Below are 16896 nucleotides of genomic sequence, written 5' to 3'. Positions count from 1 at the left end.
GGGCTCTGTGGTCACCGTGGGCAGCAGCCCTTAGCCCAGGGCTTCTGGCTGCTGCTGCTGCAGCTGGGGGTCCGTGCTTCATATACAGGGTCTGCAACTAGTTGTTGGCTCTGTGTATCTTGCACTGTTTAATGAAAGTGTGTCTGGGAGGGGCCCTTTAAGGGAGCGACTTGCTGTTGAGTCCGCCCCGTGACCCTGTCTGCAGCTGTGCCTGGCTCCCTTATTTCGATGTGTGCTACTTTGGCGTGTAGACGTTCCCTCGCTGTGCCTATTTCGATGTTGGGCTGAGCAACGTCGAAGTTGAACATCGACGTTGCCAGCCCTGGAGGACGTGTAGACGTTATTCATTGAAATAGCCTATTTCGATGTCGCAACATCGAAATAAGCTATTTCGAAGTTGGGTGCACGTGTAGACGTAGCCCTAATGGGATTACGCCTGAAAAAGGGCTCTTTGGGGCTTTAATGCTGGTGTAGTAGCTTAGTTACTGCTTGGCTTAGTGTAAGACCTTCCCTTATCATGCTTCAGTACCCCCCCCCGGGGTTAAGAAGCCAGCTAGGATGGGGCTGTTCCCATTGGGAGTGTGAGCTGTTCTCACTGATGCTTGCACTAATATGGTTGCTTTCTGCCGTTGAAGGTTTTGCCTTCTAAATTACAATGATGCAATATGGTACAGTGACTATTACTGGGAATGCTACAAATAAGGTTTTTATTACTTTCTGGTGTATAATTAGGCTGTTAGAAAGTAGCCAGCCTCTTCGCTCCCCTTGTGCCAAATGAAGTGTTTGGAGCCAGCAGCTGCTATGCTTCCCTGAAGTACCAGAAGCACCTGCCTTGGTTACGATGGGGTCACCTTATTTCCACATCCTTCCAAGGCAGACGCCAGGCCTTTGTGGGCACCCAGCATAGCAGGAGAGGTTTTCTGCAGCCCAGAGAAGTTGCGATTGCAGCACATCATTTTCAGCAGGCAGGCCCGGAACTAATTGGGGAAAGCACATGCATTACAGACAGATATCCTAGATAAGAGAAGAAGACAGGGTACTAACACACCTCCCCATGTCCCTTTATGCCAAACTACTACATGGGCATTTGCTTTACCCAGATGCTGTAACCTGTGAGATGCAGCCTGGAGGATTTGGCACACATACGTAAGCACTGTCATGTTGGCTCAGACCAATGTCTCATTTAGCCCAGTATCCCTGTCTCCAACTGTGGCCAGTACAAGTACTTCAGAGGGAAGGTCCAGAATAGGGTATTTCTGGGGAGGTCCACCCCATCTTAGACCCTGGCATCAGTCAGCCAGGGTTGTCCTGAGCATGGGTTGTATGTCCCTCATCGTGTTGACCATTGATGGGCTGATCCTCCATGAATTTGTCTAGGGTTCTTTTTTTTGGTCCCAGATGTATTTTTGACCATCATTACATACCATGAAATGAGTTCCACAAGTTCATTGCATGAAAAAATACTACTTATTTGTATTGCACCTTCTACCTATTAATTTCATGAGGCGAGCCCTGTTTTTTAATGGTGGGAAAGGGTAACTAACAGTTCTCACTTCACTTTTTCCACCCTATTCATGACTTTATAATGTGCACTACATTCTGTGCAGTAAACCTCCAAGGGAGGGGCTGCATGGAGAATACCAAGGCCACCATGGAATGCAAATCTAGTTTTGGAGGTCAGATTGTTTCGTGCCTTCCTGCTCTGTGCAGACACTGACAATTGATAAACATCTGTCTGCTTGAGGTGCAAACTTAATCAGGTCATTCATGATCCAAAGTTGTCAGTTGCAATTGCGGATATGCAAAAGGATCTCTGGTTAAGTCCAGGCTGAAAAATCAAGCTCCATCTTTATGTTGTTATATCTTAGCCTTGCTAGTTGTAAAGATGCAATCTGTGGGCTCTAGCATTTGACAGGAACCCCAAAAGGAGAGCTACGCAACACTATATTAGAGTCTCCCATTCCTGCTATTCCTACAAGCCCCCAATTGCTGTGTGATAATCTTCATTCTCTCACCTGTTTGTTCATGAAGATATAGATAATTGGGTTGTAAACCGTGGCTGTTTTGGAGAAGTATGAAGGCAGTGATGCCAGAGCTGGCTGGATGGGGATGTCTTTATTTGTGGCCACCACCATGGCAAAGGTGGCATAGGGCAGCCAGCAAATAAGAAAGGCCATCACCATAGCAATCACCATTTTTGTCACTTCCCTCTCGGCTCGCCGAGTTGTCGCAGATTCTTTTTGTTGTGTGGCAACCTGCAGGCAATGTGAGGGAAACAGCCTGTTATTTATTATGTCACCCATCCCATTACAGAGAAAATAATCTCTTATAAAATGGTCTAGGCTGAGGGAACATTTGCTGGACAAATGGGCGTGTGTGGCAGGCTTGTTAGCTACAGTATCCTTCCTGTTCAGTCACCTGTTTGGTGTGATGTGATCCATTTTTCATGTCAGTCATGAAAAACTGCAGTGAAAGCCTGAGTCTGTAGTGGTGTCAGTAAATGCATGTGACTGGCTAGACTGAAATGCCATTGTACTTACAGCTCGTAATGTCATCAGCAGATTTGTATAGGAGAAGAGGATCAGACTGAGAGGAATAATAAAGCAAGTAATAAATAGAGTCATGATGTAACTGTTGTTGTTGCTGCCGCCAGTGTACCAGTTGGGCCCGCATGAGGTTCTCAGACCTTGAACAACAAGATTTAGAACAATGAGAGTTTAACCAGTGCTAGGACAATCCTGAAGCATGATCAGGGCTTCATTGGGAAAGGCACGAACATCACATACTAGCTCCTTTTCGCTCAGAATTATGCCTGTTATCCCAAAGCAGCTCTCCAGATTCCAGCCAGATCACATGAACAACACATGCATCTGCCCTGATGATTTCTTGCTGGAGGTGCCATTGTTATTAATTTACAAACAACCCACAATGTATTATAATCATAGCATAACCTTCTAAATACTCAAGTTTTGATAGGCTTGTTCTGTGCTTTAGGCATTTTTGCTGAGCAGCGCTGGCTGCAGTGACTGTAAATAGCTACGGTGCTCTGCTGCTCTCTCCATCAGCCACTGTGTTAAGCATATGCATAATAAGAAAACAGATGTTCCTTAGTATACTGTGCTAAGCAGCTGTCCTTGAAACAATGACGTTAGAGGAAACTGTGTCTTTAACGAGACAACAAGGAGAGCTAGCATGTGGGGTGGGGGAACAACCACAATCAAATGCAATGGTAAAAGCCTAGTGGTCTCACCCCAGATTAATAATCCCATCAGTGACTAAGGACTAAATTGTGCACATCAACCATTGCTGAAGCTAGAGCCTTGAATACGTCCTTGCAAGAACGCAACACTCATACCTTCTGGCACATAGCTGCTCCAACCTAACGTTGGTGGGGCTGTCCAGAGAAGTGACCAGATCCAGGTGAATACACAGCCCATCACCGCATGTTTGTGTTGAAATCGGAAATCTCCTAGGGGGTTGCAGATAACAATATACCTTTCAAACGCCAGGATTGCCAAGGACCAAAGTCCCACAGTGCCTGAGAGAGATCACTAGTGATTAGTACGTGTGGAATATGATTAAGAATTGCTGCACTATTAAATAATCTAGCAACCTTCTGTGCTTAACAGCTAGCTCAGCAATGCCAGGATTTCCTGAGCTCTTCTGTTTTGGCTACGCAACAGCACATATAGAGTGAGCTGCAGTTGTCGTGTAGGTGCTTGAAAGACTGTCAAAGCCAGCAGGCAAAAAAGGTTGACTAATGGCAGAATGGCCATATTAGGTCAGACCAAAGTTAAATCTAGCCCAGTAACCTGTCTTCCAACCATGGCCAGTGCCAGGTACTTCAGAGGGCATGAACAGAACAGATAATTAATTATACTGTGCTCTAGACCACGTCACCCATTCCCCGCTTCTGGCAAACCTGTCCTCCAGGAATTAGCTGGATTATTATGCTTAGTTATTTTATGATTCCACCCAGAAGCCCTGCTGGTCTTTATTTAGTAAACTTGCTCTAAAGTCATCTGGGGATGCAAAGGGCTAGATGAGCTGAGAGGACACACTGTATTGCCTGGGACTTACAGATCCCACTGTCTAAGGCAGGTTTCAGGCTTCTCAAGGGAAGTTAACTCGAAAGCCGTAACACCTAGTAATGCTATGTGTGGTACTCTGCTTTGCCAGCTGCAGGCATCTGAAATGCAATTTCTCCACTGGTGTGTCCCGCCCGCCCCCCCCCCCCCCCCCCCCCGGACACTCAATTTGGTGCATCACATAGCTCTGCATAGAAGATGTTTTAAAACTGGATATAACCCACTTGGGGAATGGAATGGCAGCAGCACAAATCCCCCCACCACCCCCAGCCCTGCAAGTGCCCCTTGCACACCTAGTATCTCACAGCAAAATGCATAGGTGCGCCTCTCTTCCTTTTTCTAGAACCAGCACCAAAAGCCTGACCATGCTGCTGCGTCAGCCCCCAACCATCCACTCTAGGCAGTGGTCAGGGATGCAAACACGCCATTAAAGTATTACGCTAAATTACGTGTGATATAAAATGTTTCTGTTTTTAAGTGCATCCCAAAGCCAAAGCTGCCGAGCTGTTCAGCCAGTGTATTTGGTACGCCCCGGGTTACAGCACACTCCGCCCCCCTGCCTTTCCTTGCCTGTGAGCATATGGAATGACAACCACTACGGCATTGTGTGTAAAGCTCTGGCTTAGGGCTATGGGTTGAGAAGAGGCAGGGAGACTTTGATGGCCAAGGACAGCTAATGGGCCACAGTTACTATTATGGTCTCTTGTCTAGCGCAAGCACAGTTGCAATAGCAGCAGACAGAGCCTAGCCAGCTGTAAACATCCTTACCTGTTAACGATACCATGAAGCCTTCAAACCCGCACGCTCTTTTGCCAAGTACAAAGAAGCCATTGATGTTGTTGGCGAAACTGACGGTGCTTCCAAAGAATGTCACCAGCAGATCAGCCACCGCCAGATTCACCAGGATATAGTTCAGTGGGGATCTGAGTTTCTTGTACCCGATAGAAACCACAATGACCAAACCATTCACAAAAGACGCAGCAAACACTACTAAGCCCATTAAAACAGCCACTGAAGTGTAGATGCTTCTGGGAGCCAGGTGGGGCCACTGAGGCCCATCAAAGGTACTGGGCGTTCTGTGTTGCATGGGACGCTGAGATGTGTTGGAAACATGCATTTCAAGGGCCTGAAAAACCCATACACCTGCAAAGACAAAGCTGGTGACAGGGCAGACCCTTTTTATAATGCCAGGGGCTTAGGGACCCCAAAGAGGATCTGTAGCTTAGAGGCTTAAGGTGGTTTAATACTGTTTTCTTAAATAATCAGCTCTTTACTTGGAGGGGGGGGGATCGAGTCACTCGCAATCTGCATCAGTTAATTGAGTAGGTTTGATTGTGCATCTTTTCCAGTAGTTAAATGGCAGCTGGCACTATTTCATAAACAGAATTTTTAGAGCCACATCCCCACCAAACGCGTGTGTGAAATAAAGATGATCACACGCTTTTGTGGGTTCATAGTCAGTGTATTTAACTTGCATGGCAAGCAGTGTTCGGGTTCAGTGTGCTGGGCCAGCCCTACTCACCGGCTGCTAATAGTATTTTTGCTTAATTTGTAAGCTGCTAACATCTAGTGGCCAGGACAGCGCCCCCCCCCCCCCGCCCCCAATTGAGCTGGGCCCAACAGAACATTTCGCCCGGGGGCAGGCGGCTGGGGGGGGCGGGGCCTGAAAAAAAAAATGGCAGGAGCCAGAGCGGCTCAGCAGCCTGTGCCACTTTGCGTTGCCGCCCTCGCCCAACACCAACCACCCCCCGGGCCACTCTGCTGCCCCTCCCAAAGGCTGTGTGGGACGTCACCACCAAGGTGTGGACCTGGGGCAGCAGCCCTGCCCCCGCCCCCGCCCCCCCCCGGCCCGGCAGTAACCCCATGTGTGGCCCAGCGCACCAGACTCTTTTACATTAGCAGGCCCTGGGCAACTGTCCCCTTTGGTTGCGTGCCCGCACCCAGCCAAGCTCTTGGCAGTTTGTGTGATTCTAATAAGACGTGTGTGTTAGGCTGGTGGGTGGTGTTTTTTTTTTGGCCATTGCCTGTAAATGTGCCAGTCCTTGCTTTTGTCCCCATCTAGTGATACGCCCCTGGACTGCAGAGGGCATTGCCCAGTCTCACACAAATGCTCTTATTCTTCTGGGCCAAACTTTCAAGCCCTGGCTATGACCTCACAACCCTCCCTGCAGATTGGTGTGGCCACTGACTGCTCTATGCAAAGCGCATTGTAACAGTCATGTCAGTGCTGTGGCACAAATTCTTCTGTGCCAGGAGCTGTGACACAGCATGGCTTTATATAAAGCCCAATTGTACTGTGAGCATATAGTGTGCTGCTTAGCCGCAGCGGTCAGTAACTGTATAGCCCTGCTTTACAGTTAAGGCTACAGCAGAGCATAAAGTGGCACCATGACAGTTCCACTAGCATGCTGAAGGCCAGCAGGCAAAAGAGAGCCATAGGCCCCTGGGGCCCTTGCATCCCAGGCCAGTGCCTTAGGCAGTAGTACGCCTATGCTTTTGCTCTATGGAAGGGCCAGAGAGGCTATTTCTTGAGTCTTTACCTTTTTATAAATCAACTTTATTTGCCATAGCTGGCAGGTCAGTTCCTTGCTGGTTTCCACACTCATTCGCTGGATGGTTTGATTAAGCATGGCATATAGTGCAGGGGACTTAGGTTGTTTTCTCTGAAGCAGGGCTTAGTTGTATGTTGTGTATTTGTACAGTACCTAGCACAGTGGGTTCCAGGACGGGGGCGGGCAGAGGCAAACCTTGGTGCTACCACAGCAGAATTACTATTAATAAGCATTTAAAACACAGGACAATGGCTTCTATGCCTGGGCGTCGGCTCCCCAGCAATGTAAATGGGTACAGTGCAGTTGACAAGTATAGTTGAGGAGCTAGCAGCTGGGGGCGGGGAGGCTACAGTGGCCTTAAATCTAAGCTCACAGTTTGCAAAAGCTGCATTAAATAATTCAAGACCTGTCATGTGTCGCATCTTAGTCACCAGCATGGCAGGTTACGCCATCATGATCTAATCACGCAGTGAGTTTTAGAGCTCAAACATATTTTCAGTGGCTGTGCTATACAGTGAGGCTTGCTGAGCCTGAAAGTATTAATTCACATGTGACTGAGTGACTACTAAAAAGGAATAGGTGTGGGGGACTTTGGTCTGTGGGCACTTTACCCAAAGTGGACCGGAGGGGCTTTTGACCAGTATATGCCAACTCATCTGCAGCCTTTACTACTATTTTTTTTATTGCGTTAAAAAAGACAAGTCAAACCAAGTACATTAAATACAGTACATGCTCGTCCCTGCTTCATAAGGTCGGTCCAAAAAAAAGCTGACATGACATCCAAACACTGATATACACACACAGAGGAGCGCAACTTTAAAAAAAAAAAATGCCAGCCAACCAATTTTACTATGCAAGTCTAGACCTAAGCATTTCCCCAGGCTCAGGAGGAACATGGAGGTCACAGAGCATAAGTGTGAAGGTGTATTAGACACAACTGAGAAAAATCTTCTACTGGTGTGTGTGTTACATTTGGCCTAAGGTACTATCTGGAGAAGTCAAGTAAATGACAGTGTCCCACAACCAAGCCAGGCTTTGGCTTGAACACTAAAAGGCAAACAGACACTATGGGCAGGGAAGGGAAACAAGGTTTGAGGACCTAATAGCCATTTGGTCTGTTGGCATTTGAAAACGCAGCCAAAAAAAAACAAAAAACCACCAGTAAATATCCACTTTAGGGAGCTGACTAGTAACTGGGAATATGCTGTGACTGGCTGGAAAAATCACTAGTACCTGTTAGAAAATTAAAATGCATTTGCTGCAGCTGTGTAAACATAGACACTGCTTTGTTAGTCAGCTGATTTTTTTTAAAGCACTATTAAGCAAAGAATGCTCATTTATTTACGTATAGAGAATAGGAATACAAGACCCAGCTTAACAGTGCTGTGCATCACCATAAATTTCTTATCTACGGCTGGAGCTGGTTTTTTTTGGTCAGAACACAAGCAGTCACTGTGTAACCACTGGAGATGAGTAACCAAGCTGAATTAAGTAAGTGTCCAACTTTAGTATACATTTAATTGCATAGCTTGTATTAGGCTAGGCAGTTGAGAAGTTGGCCCTGTGTATGCTGCTAGGGAAACACATGAAGGCTGTGTCTACACGTGCCCCAAACTTCGAAATGGCCATGCAAATGGCCATTTCGAAGTTTACTAATGAAGCGCTGAAATGCATATTCAGCGCTTCATTAGCATGCGGGCGGCAGCGGCGCTTCGAAATTGACGAGCCTTGCCGCCGCGCGGCGCATCCAGACGGGGCTCCTTTTCGAAAGGACTCCACCTTCTTCGAAGTCCCCTTATTCCCATGAGCTCATGGGAATAAGGGGACTTCGAAGAAGGTGGAGTCCTTTCGAAAAGGAGCCCCGTCTGGATGCGCCGCGCGGCGGCAAGGCTCGTCAATTTCGAAGCGCCGCTGCCGCCCGCATGCTAATGAAGCGCTGAATATGCATTTCAGCGCTTCATTAGTAAACTTCGAAATGGCCATTTGCATGGCCATTTCGAAGTTTGGGGCACGTGTAGACACAGCCGTAGTCTGACATTCAGTAACAAAGAAGGATTTATGAGAAGGGACCCTAGGGATGATTAGGAGGACGTGTGAAATGCAAAGGTACTGCCATCCTTTGAGCTGCAGGCTTTAAAAAAAAAATACTAGTACTATTAAAAAGGCCAGTGTTCCCTAAACTAGATGCCACCCTTTAACTAGGCTCGTGACTTCTGGTACCAATTTAGCTACTCAGCGTCTTGAACTCTGAATAAAAACCCTTGTCAAATAAATCATCTAAATTTCCATACTCAGCTCAAAGTGGAATGCCACAGCTGACTGTAATCTCATCTTTTGTATAAAATGGCTTCAGCAACATTTCCATGCTCATTTACGTAGCTTTCATTTGCACAGGAAAGTCACAAATTTGTCATTGCAGTCCTTGAAGCGTATTGGAAATATTATTTATCACTCTTCTTAAGAGCCACAGAAGGTGGTGTATCAATTTTTAAAAAAAAACCAAACGAACACAAACACACACCTGACACACACCTTCAGCAGACATAGTCATTTTAAAATAGCTCCCTGCTAATGGTACTAAATAAATCCTGTTAGTGACACTAAGGGAAGCCCCTCACCCTCACGCTGGGTTTTCCCTGCATTTGTAGTGCTTTCAATTTTCAAAGCAATGTACAAGCCCCACAATGTCCCAGTGAAGTAGATAAATATCCCCATTTTATAGCTAGGGAAGCACAGGCAGAGCAGCTCAGTGATGCTGCCCAAGGCCACACCACAGGCCACTGGCAGAACTGAGATTAAAATGCAGACTTCAAAAATCAATTCACTAACTCTGCTCATGGCTTTACTTCTGCAACTCTGATTTCCCCCACTAGGAACTACCTCTCTGTTGCTAGGGCATCTGTTCCAGCTGATTCTCCTCCACATGGAGTCATAACTCTTCCGCTACAGCCACAGTAGCCCCTCTTTTTTGAAAGGGGCATGGTAATGAGTGAGGGCAGAAGATGCTAAGGAGATGCTGATATGAATATGCAGCACCTCATTAGCATAATGGCAGCTGCAGCCTTTTGAAAGAGCTGCTTTTGAATCGCACGCTGTCCTTGTAGACAGGGCCTTTCGAAGGGACCCCTCAGTCTTTGAAAGCCCCTTATTCCTAACACCAAAAAGGAAGATGGGGCTTTCAAAGTCCGTGGCCAGGGGCGGGGGGGTGTCCTCTTGAAAGGACCCTAGCTACATGCACAGCATGCGATTTGAAAGTGACACTTTCAAATGGCCATGGCTGCCATTATGCTAATGAGATGCTGCATATTCATAGCAGCATCTCATCAGCAGCTTCTGACCTCGCTCATTACCATGTCTCTTTTGAAAAGAAAGGGGCTAGGGTAGATGTAGCCTTTGTGACACCAGTGGCTCATTGTAATCTCACAGCCACTAGCTATTCTGGGGCGATGTCTACACTCGAGTGATCTGTCGAACCATCCAGAGCAGCTTTCTGTTGACAGAGGCATTCTGCCTCATGGGGGAGTGGGGCAGAATGCTGTTGATGGAAGTGCCACATTCTGTCAATTTACTGTCAACAGAACACCTTGGGAATGGGGATGGTCCATGGAGTTTGTCAACAAAATTCTAGTGTAGACATAGGCTAAGGTAGGGCTATACCTGAACTTGATTGACTAAACTTTTGCTGCAGAAAGTGAAAGTGTGAATGCAGCTTTGTCGGTGGGAGCGCTTTGCTGTCAGCAAAGTGAAACTCCTGTCACTGAGTGGAAGTATTTTGTCAACAGAAGTGCCAACAATGTTCACACAAGCTGACTTGTAGCACAAAGGCTGTGTTAACGCAGCCTTGTTGCTAAAAGCTGTGTGGTGTACACACCGACTAAGGTTCTATCAGGTGTCGGTTTGTCTTGTAAAATGATCCTAAGGAAGTAAATCATTAGCACTTTTCAGTGGTGCACTTGTAACATTCCAACACTGTCCCCCTTACATACTGGTAGCCGGAGCCTGTTCTTCACTCAACTGACTTCTGCAGGCTTACAAATGAATAAAACAAGCAGGATTTGGTGCTTGTTTTACAATGGGTAAAATAATACAATTTTTGTAGGTAGAATCAGCTGCCACTGAGCGATTTTATTGCCCCTGAACTGCTCAGAAAAGTTTAGACAATTAAAAAAGTGCATAAAATTGTAAGTGATCCATCTAGCGCCTGTGAAATCTGACACAGTCTCAAAGGAAATGAAAGTTGTGTCATATTCATTGTCATTTTACCATCTAAGCATTTAAAATGTGGCATAGCGGACTGAGCATCTGATTACTGTACAAATTGGGGGAGACTTAAAAGCTGAACCTTTAGAATTCACCTTTTTTCTTTTTATTTTGGGTTCTGTTTATAAATATTAACAAATCCAACAAAAAGTACACATAGATAACACTGAAATACAAAATTTTTGTAGGATGCAGTTAAGGACAATTACTGCAGCCTTCACCTTGTAGCAAAACATTGGTATCAAACATTTAACAAGTTCTTGCATGACAACAACCATCTTGCATGCAATTTATATATACAGTCCAGTTAAAAAAGACTTCAATAAAAAATGAAAAAATTCATATATTATGTCTCACTCCACGTTAGGCATAAACTAGTGTTATGGCAAAATATATGCTGAAACAACTGGTTCTTTTAAAACAACTTTGACAAAAAGAGAGTTTCCATTATTCCTGCTCATTCTACGAGCCTCATTATCAGAGTTGTTGAACACATGCAGCTCCCATAGACTTCAGTGAGAGCCATGGGGGGGCTCAGGACTTCTGCCATCAGGCCCTAAACATCCTGTTATATTTTCAAGTGCTGGAACAGTAACATACATGGACAAGAGAGAATTGGTGAGATCGTCTAACTTGACACACTGTTGGCATTCAAATAAAATTCATGCACAGCTGCATAATTCACTATATTACATTGTTAAAAATATCCTAAGAAGGTTTCCACATCTAACAAGGTGTACTATTATTATAACTTTGAAAAATAAATGTAGGTCTAAATGGATCTGCGTGATCCCAAAAAGTGATCTTCAGCCCAAAAATACACGTTATGAACTACTGCTGCGTAGTAGAGAGCAAAGACTGAATGTAACTATGGACCTTTTCAGTAATGCTTGGGTTAATGGGGTCTAAAAATTCTGACAACATGCAGCATTTTGCGGTTGGTTTGACTTCCTGTGTTTGCAAAAAACCTCTGAACCATCTTGAAGATAGGAAACCAGAACAGTGTGGTTAATGAAGGGGAAAGAGGAAACTTTGATCCAGTGTATGTTGCATGAGTGATAGAGTAGAGAATTTTGGTTTGGAAGCTGTGTGTTTGATAGAGAATCACCTTTTTATTAGACTGGATGCCTCTCACAAATGCAGATTTGGAATGTGCAAGAGACAAGTTCACTATGGAGTGACTATGGCTCCCATAAAATTACAACTGACAGGAGTAGGGCAAAATCAGGGCCAAATTCCCATTGACCAAAACCAGCCTGGATACAAAGCAAAGCTTTGTAGAGGGCAATGGCTAACCAAGTTACCTGGGGAGTCAGAGTTATATACACAGTTAAGAATGCTAAATAAAAGAAAAGACAAAGCATAATTCTCTGTCCATTGCACATATGCAATGACCACTGGCGTCCATGAAGGTTATGTGCATATAACCAAAGGTAGGATTTGACCCACTGCATTTACTATAGCCTCAAGTCTGCTTCCTCTTGCCCTTCTAGCTTGTAGCAAGTCTTCAGGAGTTCTGTTCATTCTCACTAACCAGAATGAAATGTCTGAACTAAAAGTAAAATCTGAAAGTACATTTCAGTGGCAAAGTCCTGTTAAACCAGTTGTGTGGTTGACTGGAAGAAAGGCAGATTCATGGTTTCCTAAAAATAGCAGCTGCATGGAAGTGCTAGTGTGAAGTCCCACTGTAATAGAACAAGAGTAAGTGTGGGAATGGAATGGTCTGTTGATTTTCTGATCTATCAAGACTTCTCTTAACAAAAGTGAAGCCTTGTATTATGGCTGTGAGTGCCTGATACTATTCCCAGGTGGGCTTACATAAGGAAGCTATTGCCTTTTATAGCTGCACAGCCCTTTTAGCATACTGATATACTTCATATAGACTATCAGACAGGACAAGCGTTACATTTCTGAAAAGAAAAGCAAACAGTCCTCACAGATTATTGGAGAACACAATCATTCCAAAAGGTGAGGTTTAAATGCATAAAGATTGTTCAGGCCCAAACCACAGAAATTGACAACCAGAAATGAGACACAGTTGCCTTAGTAAAATAGTTCTATGCTTTTTGCTCATATTAGCAACACAAACAAAAAGTGATCCATTCATTTTGCAAGGCAGCAAGAAGATAATTCAGTATATCAAATAGTTACCAAATATCACAATTCTAGTGCATGCAGGCCAGTGTTTTCTCAATGGACTCTGTGTGTGTGTGTGTATTGGAGAGATGGGGTGCTCAGAGACACCTCTGAGAAAACCCAAGGGGGTCACTCCCTCTTAACCAAGAAAAGCAAATTTGTCTTCTTCAGTGGTATTTCCCTGCAGTCTGACCAACAGTTGGAATTTAAGCCACTCTTTCTTGCTGACTTAATATCCCTTTTAAGTAGTAAGTAAACTAGAAGTCCAAAGGCATGACTTGTTCCTGATTCTGGTTGTGAGAGAGCTGTGCTATCTTCAAGGTTCTTGGCTTGTCTTTAGGGTCAATCGCTGAGGATGGCCCCTGGCAGCTCATTCGTTAGTGTGTGCCAGCGCTCTATTTTCTTGTCCTTGTTTTTCAGGCAATCAAACCAGTGTTTCAGCCGCTCGCCTTTGGCGTTAATTCCTAGCACTACTCCACCTTAACACAGAGAGAGGGACAATCAGCTCATTCCTGTAGAGATAAGCCAAACTGTGTCAGTAAAGACAGACAGAGAAGTCTTGTTACTGACACGTGCTCAGCCATCCAGTGAGATGCACACAGTGTGACGTTGCAAAGTTTCCCATGTTCGTTGGTAGCTACTGGAAATGGTGAGCGGGGCAAGTGGCAAGGAGAGTCTTCACTCATCCCCTCTCCCACAGATACATTTTCTTTTCTGTAGTATGGATGGCTGGGGGCAGCTACTAGCAGGCACAATCACTGGGGATATAAAAGCTTCCTGGCTAGATTTTCCTGGCCCCACCCAATTAATGCTGGGTGTGGAGGATGGAGTACATCTCTCAAGCACTGTTAATGGGGTTGGCTTTGTCCCATGCTGCCTTCATGGCACCGTCTCCCCCTCTATTCCCCCAGCAATGTCAAACTTCAATTTATTTATTTCTTTAATTTGTTGCACTAAAAGTATCCATCTTGATCTAACATGTCCCTTAGCGTGGAGGGAGGTGTTGGGCTAGGATCTGCCTGAGAAAAGGACAGTCAGTTAAATCACATGCCAAAGTAATCTATGCTCAGAGGAGAAAAAATGAAGCTGGAACAGCCTGTCCTTTTTAAAGGATGGCCCAGAGAGGGACTGTGAACGACCCTCTGAGTCCAAAAGTAATGAACTCCTCTTGACTACAAATTATGATGGCCACAAAACAAAATGACGTCTACATCCTGCAAAGGTGGTTTGAAGCCTTTGCATTCAAAAAAGATATATTAAGCCTCCACTTTCACTCATCTCTGGCTTTCAGAAGAAATGGCTTTAAAAATCCAGGCAGAGGGGGGCTGGGTTCACCCTATAGGAGGCAAGTATCGGAGGGGTAGCCATGTTAGTCTGTATCTGCAAAAACAACAAGCACTCCTGTGGCACCTTATGGACAAACAGATTTTTGGAGCATAAGTTTTCGTGGGCAAAGACCCACTTCGTCAGATTCCTACAAGAGTGTGGCAAGTGAGAACTGAGTGTAAGGGCTTGTCTACATGAACACTTAATTCATGGCCAGCCAGCACAGCGGAGAGTTACACCTGCCTGCTGCATGAGTTCCCTGGGGCACTTTATTGGGCTTCCATTTCAAAGCCAGGTAGCAAAGTGTACAACAGAATTTGTGTGTGTGGCAGCAGGAGCCATGAAGGCAGGCCAGTGTGCGCTAGATTTCAACTTGTCATGTCACCAGCTAGGTACTCATACAGACAAGTCCTTAGTGGATTAATGTTGAAGGACCCAAGCCCAAAGCAGCTTTAAACTTATTTCAAAAGCATCTTACTTACCAATAAAATCATTTGATTTTCCAATGTCATAATCCCATACAGTGACTTCTAAGGTCTTCTTTGCCAGGTCACCGTGCTTTATCTCATAACAAAATTCCTGTTGGGTAGAAGAGACCCAATTCAGGTGGCAACATGTTGTTATCAGCACTCTAGCTATGATAGCACAGTGCAATGTGGTTCCACAGAAAATGCTGGTAAGCTACAGCAAGGTGGACAGTTTGAAGGCGCAATTTAACAGGACTGAGTGGCTTGCAGGGTCACGCCAGCTGAGTAGAACCAAGGAGTGGTAGGCCAGGGACTGAAGCATTTGGCGCTTAGGAGTTAGTGAATGAAGAGCACAGTAAATCCTGAAATATGCAATTTCAATTCGTACTTAACTTGCATTAATCTGAGTTAAGCACAAGTTGAAATCCTGGGGTTCCCAGGGGCTGGCGGGAGCGCAGCTCCTCCTCGCTCTAGCCCCCAGCTCCCCCAGCTAGGGGAAGCTGGGGAGAAGCTGCTCTGCTGTGGCTGTCTGCCCGTCTGGCTCCCCCAGCTGTGGGGAAGCTGGGCAGACAGACAGCTGTACCACCGCAGCTACTCCCCAGCTTCCCCCAGCTGTGGGAAGCCAGGGAGAAGCCGCAGCTGGCTCCCAGTGTGATAGGGAGCCAGGCAGCTGGTGCACTGGTCAGTTTCCCAACTCCTGCAAGCCCAGGGAAGCCAGGAGCCAGGATGCCACTTGGTTCCCGGCTCCCCCCCGACTTGTGTGAAATTTGAGTTATGCAAGGGTGTGCAGGAGCACAACCCTCATGTAACTCGGAAGTCTACTGTAGTGTCTGTTTGCTGGGCTCGTTGCATACGCCCTTTGGTCTCACTTGTTTTCTGGGCCAGGGAAATTCTCGTGTAACAGTGATGAAATATGCAAAAGGAGATTGGGATAAGGATGGTTATTCACTGCTGAGATTGTAAGAGAAGTATTTAGAAGGGCAAGCACAGACAAAGCACGAATGGCTGTCCCACAGCAAGGAAAACTGATGAGATGTTAGGCCTAGCACTTTGATGAGTGAGGCACTCATCAGTGAGAGCAGCATTTTTGCAGCTACTAAATCCAGTATCAGTATGATGCAAGAGTACCTCATTGAATTCAGGGTTTAGCGTTTTCTTTTTCACTGCTGTCTTGTGCTTTGATTTCTTGTCCTCATCTGGTTTCAAGTAGCTGTAATTATAACAAAGAACTTGGTCAGAACATTTGGCCATCTAGCTGACAGTCCGCATCTTTTTTACAAGCCTGACCTGAGTTGTTCCCATCTGTCAGCTGAGTTGTATTCCCAACTCTGCCGGTGTCTCACCTGTGACCATGAGTAAACTACTGACCTGCCTTGCTCTATGGCTTCTTCTTCTGTAATACAGGGGTTTTATTTCTTACCTACTGTGCTTAAGGTTCTGCCAGCTCCTTCAGCGAAAGTCGTTGCAGCAGAGGAAAGCAGCATGTTGGCCTCTCACATTAAAACTATGGTCTCTGCTCCATCTCATGCTGAATAGCTGTCTGCATGCTATTATAAACACTGTCATTGCCATGGTTATACCCCTCTCCAGTCCCTAGAGGCCACTAGAGCTGCATGCGCTACACAAGTGTGCTTTGCAATCTGAGTAGTTGCTGACTCCAGAAATGCTGCTTTAAATCCCAGTTAGCCGTACATCCCCAAGTTCCAGAGCAGAGTGCTAGTCCACGTACCAGTAGAGTACCAAGAATATGTGATGAATGAGAAAGAAGACATCAGCACTTGTCAGGGTGCCTTCTAAGGAAATACTATTAATACTACTGCCTGCACTGTCATTTATCTACTAATGTTACAAGCATCATCTCAACTCACATTTACAAAGAATAGTGGAAAAAAATGCAGGGGACAGCACTTTGTGTGTAGTTTGTCCAGCTGTTTACTCGTGTGTTTCACACAGCAACAGAACAAAGAAAAATCAAGTTGTAGTGGGTGGGGAAGGTGTTGGACCTGAAAGCTTCTAAGATTCAAAAGAGCTAAGTATAGTTTCAAGTTGACACTGGCCCTTTAAAAG

The 16896-nt window shown here is 45.5% G+C and overlaps 2 protein-coding genes across 3 annotated transcripts in view; both read right to left on the bottom strand.

Moving 5' to 3' along the window:
- Nucleotides 1–836: 836 nt before the first annotated feature.
- On the bottom strand, nucleotides 837–5205 carry LOC142023120 (pinopsin-like). Its single transcript, XM_075013733.1, has 5 exons — nucleotides 4857–5205; nucleotides 3356–3538; nucleotides 2541–2686; nucleotides 2016–2255; nucleotides 837–977 (listed from the first exon to the last, which is right to left on the bottom strand). The coding sequence occupies exons 1-5, from the start codon at nucleotides 5203–5205 to the stop codon at nucleotides 837–839; spliced, it is 1059 nt and encodes a 352-aa protein (XP_074869834.1).
- Nucleotides 5206–10967: 5762 nt separating this feature from the next.
- The window catches only part of DOC2B (double C2 domain beta), a 162134-nt gene continuing 156205 nt past the window's right edge, over nucleotides 10968–16896 (bottom strand). The window contains exons 7-9 of one of the 2 annotated variants that reach the window (XM_075013832.1): nucleotides 15958–16039; nucleotides 14845–14941; nucleotides 10968–13515 (exon numbers count right to left, since the gene is read on the bottom strand). In XM_075013832.1, the coding sequence (XP_074869933.1) occupies nucleotides 13379–13515; nucleotides 14845–14941; nucleotides 15958–16039 (316 nt within the window). In that variant the 3' untranslated portion in view covers nucleotides 10968–13378. Of the gene's footprint in view, nucleotides 13549–14844; nucleotides 14942–15957; nucleotides 16040–16896 lie in introns of both variants that reach the window. The other variant, XM_075013834.1, reaches the window with a different exon arrangement.

The sequence above is a fragment of the Carettochelys insculpta genome, chromosome 19 (genome assembly GCF_033958435.1).
Source record: "Carettochelys insculpta isolate YL-2023 chromosome 19, ASM3395843v1, whole genome shotgun sequence".
Taxonomy (NCBI): domain Eukaryota; kingdom Metazoa; phylum Chordata; order Testudines; family Carettochelyidae; genus Carettochelys; species Carettochelys insculpta.
The sequence above is the reverse complement of the archived record's forward strand: the minus strand, read 5'-3'. Positions and strand labels throughout refer to the sequence as shown.